The sequence below is a fragment of the Lolium rigidum genome, chromosome 4, assembly GCF_022539505.1.
Source record: "Lolium rigidum isolate FL_2022 chromosome 4, APGP_CSIRO_Lrig_0.1, whole genome shotgun sequence".
Lineage (NCBI taxonomy): Eukaryota > Viridiplantae > Streptophyta > Magnoliopsida > Poales > Poaceae > Lolium > Lolium rigidum.
Genome location: NC_061511.1, coordinates 36681689 through 36688328, shown reverse-complemented (window position 1 = coordinate 36688328; position 6640 = coordinate 36681689). Strand labels below are relative to the sequence as shown.

At 48.0% G+C, this 6640-nt stretch overlaps 1 protein-coding gene and 1 long non-coding RNA gene across 2 annotated transcripts; both read left to right on the top strand.

Moving 5' to 3' along the window:
* Positions 1-1791: 1791 nt before the first annotated feature.
* Positions 1792-4895, top strand: LOC124646898. The gene is made up of 7 exons (XM_047186940.1): positions 1792-2265; positions 2359-2421; positions 3316-3366; positions 3764-3907; positions 3991-4113; positions 4239-4750; positions 4843-4895. Exons 1-6 carry the CDS (start codon positions 1792-1794, stop codon positions 4386-4388), a joined length of 1005 nt encoding a protein of 334 aa, XP_047042896.1. The 3' UTR covers positions 4389-4750; positions 4843-4895.
* Positions 4896-4905: 10 nt separating this feature from the next.
* LOC124708385 lies at positions 4906-5604 on the top strand. The gene is made up of 2 exons (XR_007005116.1): positions 4906-5082; positions 5169-5604. It is a non-coding gene; the product is annotated as an uncharacterized LOC124708385 (long non-coding RNA).
* Positions 5605-6640: the final 1036 nt, after the last annotated feature.

Genomic DNA, 6640 nt, shown 5'->3' with positions numbered 1-6640 from the left:
GATTCAACTTTTTCTTGGGGGAGAAGTGGGGGAAGAATGGGGCGGCCGAGCCGAGAAGAATGAGAAAGAAAAAAGTGGGTTGGGTTGGCCCATTGGCTGTGCCCGCACGTATATGGATCTGGAAAACACTATTCGGCCAAAGACAGGCGGCCTACTAGATTTCGTGGGCTTAACTCCACCGCTGGGCCCAATTTCCAAACCTCTCCGCGAGTCGTCCTCTCCGGCGGACTCGGGCAGTCCGAATAACAGCATCTCCAACCACGTCTCCTAAAACAGCTCCCAAATTGAACTAGATCGAGCGTTTAATAGATATTATTATTTGTTGTCGTGTTTGGGGCACGTCGCTTAGTCACGTCTCCCATTTAGAAGCCCCAAATCAATAAAGATGCACGAAAATAAAAGTTTTCATTCAATTTTAATTATATTTTATAAGTTTGAATGAAAACAGCTAGATCATCTAACTGTAGTATACTGGACGTCTGGCGGTGCGTTTGACGGTCCCGCCCCGTCGTCTTCCCTCCGCCACTGCTCGTGCGCCGCCCGCCGCCTCTCCCTACGTAGTGTGACGAGAAGACGTCGCTGCTCGTTCGCCAAGTCGTCACTTCCCCTCCGCAGCTGCTCATGCTGGAGAGAGATTTCGACACCACGATGAACCCGCACATCGTTGTCCTCCTCGCGGGCACTGGTGTCGTCCTGCAGCTTCTTCTGTGACTCGAACGACTCGATGATTGCTCGCTACTGCGCCGCCTGCTCCTCCGGGTCTGGCCCGTCGTCGTCGTCCATGTCCTCCCCCTCCACTTGCGTCGCCGTCGCCAATGCCTCCGCCTCCTAGGCCGCCGCTTCCGCTGCCACCACCTCCTCCTGCAGCTGCTGCTCCAGCTTCTCCCGCCGTTGCTCTTGATGGAGCTCTCGCAGCTACAGACGCTCGTGCAGCTCCTCAATGCGTCGCCGCTCGTGCAGCTCGTCCGCACACCGCCGTTGCAGCTGCTCTACACGTCTTCGCTCGCCCATCTCCTCCGTCCGGTGGAGGCACGTCTCTTCCTCCGTGGCGGCATCGAACGCAGCTATGGTGGCCGCTTGCGCCGCCTCCTCCCACGCTTCGTTGTCCGCTAGCTCTTGGTCAACGTCGAACTCCGGTGCTGGTGGTGGAGGCAACTATCCGCCGCTAGCGCGGCTCATCATTGCGTAGGTGGTGAGCATGCGACGAGGCATGTGTTGCAACGTAGAAAGGGATGCCGGCGGCTATGGTGACATCCATTGAGCGGATGACGACTTTTATAGGCGCCAACGATGCAGGAAGAGGCGAGAATAAAGCGCAGGAAGACGTCAGAAGCCGCAGGAAGAAAGAGCGAGAACGCGCGGTGGCACGTGAACAGCGGCAACGCGTGGAGGAGGCCCCTCGGTCGCCATTAAGGCAAAGCTGCGACGCCTCTTTCGTGTCTCATTGACGCGTCGGGCCCACCACTCCCCACCTCGCTTCACGCTCTGTCCGGCGCGGCCGAAGCGTCTCCTGTGGAACGAAGACGGGTCAAGGTGCCGGATAGCGTATTGCGTCACGACGACGGAAAGGATCTTTGGACCGCGCGAATGAAGCATATAAATTGTCTGGCGCGCCCCCAAAACATTTGAGGGCTGCTTTAGGGGGACGCTCTAGTGCCACCTTTATAAAAAACCGTCAAGCTTTCTTCTAGTAATTACTAGCGAATCCGTTATAAATAACCTTCACACATTTCTTCTCCACGCCCTCACATTAGCGAAATTGCCACACAAGCCCTTACCGCCGCCGCCGCGATGAAGTCCGGTCCAGGAACAGACCACAACCAAGAACCCGTCAATGGGCACGGGCAACGCCAGGACTCCAAGAACGGCGCTGAGGCAGCCCAAGGCGGCGCCGAGGCCTCCTCGCCGTCGCGTCTCGCCGCAACGCCCGTCGGCCGACCCCAGGAACGCGCCCGTGAGCAGGCGGGAGCCGGAAGCCGCGGCGCCCATGGATCGATCTCCGCCACGGTGGGGGTCGACCAGAAGGGCAAGGTGCCCGCCGCTACTCCTCTTCCGGAACCTCCCGCTCCAAGCTCCGCGGGAAGCAGCCCGTCCAACCCCTCCCTCGACAGCGCCTGGCCGTTCGGGGCCGGGACGGTAAGCTCCGCGACCATCGACTGCAAGGAAGTGTTCGACCGGCTGGTTCGAGCGCAGACGGCTATCAACGAGGCCGGTAGGGGATCGGCCGAGGAGGGGGAGAAGAATAAGAAGCCGGATGTGGAACAGGTGATGGCGCGCATCTCGTTTCTGCGACGCATTGTTGTTTCTTGGAGTTCTTGGAGTTGCGTTCTTGAGCGTTTCTTGGTTTCTCTTGAGTAGGCGGAATCGTCGCACCCCAAGAAGGCGCTCTGGAGCAAGCTTAAGAACTATTTCACCCGCGAGGTATAGCGTGAATCTGCTCTATCTTGCTTGCTCGCTTGTGATTTGTTGGCTCGTCTGCATTTCTGTGCCAATCTTAATTGTTCTGGATGTGAATCCTTGAAATCTTGCGGGATGATTTAGAGCAACAGAAGCCGAATCTTTGGGCCAAGAGTGTACCGAGCATCCCTGTAGCAACCTATTTTTGTGCATGGAATGTGGAATCTGGATTGTGGTGTTTCACTGTTTCTTGATATCTGTTTCTTCATGATCAATTTCGGGACCTGTTACTGTTAGAAATCTTGGTTAGAGAATGATGCATGACATCCTAGAGTAGAGGACGAATCTTGGACTAATGTTAGGAGTAGTTTGGTCTTTTGATTTTGCCAAGAGCACAGAGTTCCTTGTTGCTTCTCGGTCTTCCCGCAGTGTGGTATGGTATTTGAAACAAATGGCTATCTTGTTCTAATTGCTTCAAGTCTGTAAATTGTGGGGAAACCATGAGGTATGTCCCAATTACTGCAAGTTTTTGGTAACAGAGCTTGATTCAAATACGAGCTTTCTTTCTAACCAAATGTTGTTAACAGAAAATTTAATCTAGACAGTTGCTCGGGATTGCATAACTGGACATAATTCTGTAAACCACTTGGCATTCGCATGCAAAATCGCTGACAGCCTACTATGCAGTTTTGTGGACAAATTCACCATTTGGTTGAATGGTACCTGGAACTTGCTCAGAAGCCTCAAATTATTCATGTAAAAAGTTGGCAAAATCAAAGAGATTTTTGTTGTTTATCAAGTAAATTCATTTCTTGTTCCCTTGTTTCTTATTTTGAAATGTTTGATCCTCAGATTAATTCTGTAAAACAGTAAGTCGGGCACGATATCTGGATTTTAACCTGTTTTCTTGTCGAATAGGTTGTTGATAGAGAAAAATGGGAAATGTATGAGGAACATGTGGGTCACCAGGTTTGGCTCCATTTTGCCTTTTATAATGTTCAAAACACTAGTGCATGAAATATTGGGATCAAAGTCCTAGATCACATGGTACTGTGATTCATGGCCCTGTACAATCAACTGTTCATATGGATGATGTTCTCTTTTATGGAATACTATATTATGTTAACTGTTGTTAGTGTTCTCAAGTTCATCCAACATTAATATATACTTTATTCTTCTCTTATTGAACAACATCGAATCAGTATCAATGATAGAATTATACATGTTAGTGGTCTCATACATTTTCAAAGCAAACAGAAACCTGAAAATTGAAATAAAAACAAAATGTCCCATCACATTTGTAATATGCTGTTTCCATGTTCTACTCAGTGTAATTTGAATTCCTATATTTGTGTGTTTGTTGCAGACAAATCCTATCGCTGAAGTCTTTGATTATTATCGTGTTCCCGAAGATATGGCTATTTGTGTGAATCTTGATGCCTATTTGAGATTCAGACCGGTGTATGGAGATGGAGAGTGTTTCTACAGGAGCTTCATATTTTCCTACCTTGTAATTTGCCTCCTCTCTTATCCTTGGCACATGATGTATCTTTAGTAATTTAATTGTATTTCTTTTGTGCGAATGTCCAACAGGAGCAAGTTCTTGATAGGCAGGACACACATGAGGAACACCGCCTCCTTGATACCATTAAAAGAGTGTCTACGCAACATACAAATCTTGGATGGACCTCCTCTGGGTTTCGCAGGAGCTACAAAGTAAGTTCTCTTCTCCATTTTTTTTTCTTCTGAAATGAACAGGCTTGTAAGGGATGATTCTCTACAGGTTACAGTAACTTCAAGCTGGATCTGGCATCTCACTATCTTTGTTTTGTCATTTGCAGGAGATGCACAACTGCTTAACAGTAGTGGCATGCCATCACAGTTTTACACACTGTTGGCATAAACTCAAATTCGAAGTTTACAGTAAAGTTAACAAGCCAATTCTAACAACAATGAACCTTAAGAGAAATCTACTTCCAGAGGAACAATGAGACAATATAACGGGGAGGAATAGAATTGTATACTTGTTTCATTTGAAAACAAACGGTGCACACATGCTGCTGCTTCTTATGGTGCAGCTACCTCACTGTCTGTTACCAAATATTTTCTGCCATAACTACTATGCTACATTATGTGCTTAATGACTGAAACTTTCAGACGTGTTGTTCTGTGTTCTTTCATACCCTGGTACAATTCATCATTCTGTAACTTAATGTTGTAACCTATGATATGTAATGATTATCAGATGTAAACTATTGAGTCGCTGATTCTTTCAGGCATTTAAGAAGCTGATAAAGAAAGTAATGGGATGGAAGAGACAGGGCAGGTGGAACAGCATAGCATCACCTAACAGGTTTTTGATTTGCTTGGTTTTCTGCTATTCCATCAAAGTATCATGGCCAAATGCATTCCATCTTACTGACATAACATGTGTGCTTTTTTTAGCTACCGTAAAGAGAAACTTCTTGCGTTCTTCAGCACCTACAATAAAACGGAAGCCAGTGAGAAAAAAAAACACCCTTGAACTTATCATTCCTTCAGCTCATCATAATTCTTGTTTCTGACAAATTTTGTCGGTTAGTTTTTGTTTTCCTCAGATTAGTAGTAGCTATCCAGATCTGCTCGCACGCGGAAGAGTATGGACAGCTTATCACTGGGCTCAGCCAACATTACACTCTGAAAGATGTCAGTATCAACATCTCTTCTTCTCTTTACATTCTTGGATATACATACGGTCACTCATTTTACCTGACCCATTTCTGTACAAACAGTGGTGCTTTTTGTACGTCACCCCAGCTCGTGAGTTTACGGACCATATTATGATGACGGCCTTGGCCAGAGCGCTTGAGGTACCCCTCAGACTGGAGCGGCTCCATGGAGTAGGATCTGATGAAGATAACATCTACACTGGGCCTGGAGATGTGAGTGTGACGTTGCTGTACACGGGTAATCACTACGACATCATCTACCCACGTCCTGTGCTGGTAGAACATCCTGCTGATTAGAGTTCAAGCCAACAGATTCTGCTGAGTTGAAGTTGAGTTTGGTTGCTGCCTACGAACGAGAGCGTTGCTGGGTTTGGTGGTAGAGAGTTAGACATGGACTGATGTAGTAGGAGTAGGCATGGCATAAACTTGTGCATTCTTCTTCTGTTTGCCCAAACTGCTGGTGCCGATTGATTGATCACAGGATGCTCCTTTGTCTGAAGAGGAGTGTGTTGTATTTTGTTTCGATTTTTGCCTAGTATATATACAGTGCATCTTCCGTTATCACACTCGAACTTCTTAATTGTGTCCATTTTTAAGTGTCTATAATCATACACGTTAGTAATATTTCAGCAGCGATAAACACATTTGTTTATCATCTTCAGTGGCATGGAATCAAGGCATGAATTGGTCTATCCGCCTGTTGTGGAAGAGACAAATATTGCCTCTTCGTGTCTTGCCGGTTGATGAATGGTCTTCCTTTGGTATCCTATTTTTCGTGGAATCAAGGCATGATTGGAAGTTTGTTTTGTTGTCGAAACCACCAGCTTGCACATCCAAGAATCTGATAGATGCCACTGCAGACATGAAACCCGACCAAAAATACTTTATCATACGGTCGTATCTTGATCGATGGTTGATTGAGAAATCTCAAGGTGCGTCGATCATACGTTCTGTGCACGTGCATTTATACTAGGGGTGTGCTAGCCATCGGTCGCCCGACGCAAGCCAAAAAGATCTGTTGCTTTCCTCAACGTCCGATCAGCATTCTACGTCAAGCGATTGGAGGTGCCGACCGCGCTCGCCGGAGGTGGGGGCAGCTAGATGGGGAGCAAAGGCGCACTCGCCGGGAGGAGCAGGGGCGGCGCGCTCCTCAGAGCCGAGTGGTTGGAGGTGCAGAGCGCACCCACCGGAGGTGAGGGCACAACTGGATGGGGAGCAAAAGGCGCACTAGCCGTGAGGAGCAGGGGCGACGAGCTCGTCTCGAGAGGAGCAGGGCAGCGCGCTGCTACTTCCGTAGGTGGGAGTCAGAGAAAGAGACGATGAAGAAAGATTTTTGTCGCCAGCATTAGGTTAAGGTAAGGTGAGACCATCCACGTGTTGGTCGCAACTCCACTGGAAAAGAACGATCGATTTTCTGCGTTCGATTGGTGGTGTTTTCCTTTATACTAGCTTGGCCTGGTGTTGGAGTCGATCGTGTGCAAGTGCTCCCCTGTAGGGACATGGTTTAGTTGTTTGGAATTAGAGTTCACGCAGGT

Excerpts from the sequence above, each read along its gene's own strand:
- LOC124646898 (XM_047186940.1), top strand. The coding sequence starts at position 1,792 with ATGAAGTCCGGTCCAGGAACAGACCACAACCAAGAACCCGTCAATGGG. Across the intron at positions 2,422-3,315 it reads AGAACTATTTCACCCGCGAG|GTTGTTGATAGAGAAAAATG; the intron begins GTATAGCGTGAA and ends CTTGTCGAATAG. Across the intron at positions 3,908-3,990 it reads GCTTCATATTTTCCTACCTT|GAGCAAGTTCTTGATAGGCA; the intron begins GTAATTTGCCTC and ends AATGTCCAACAG.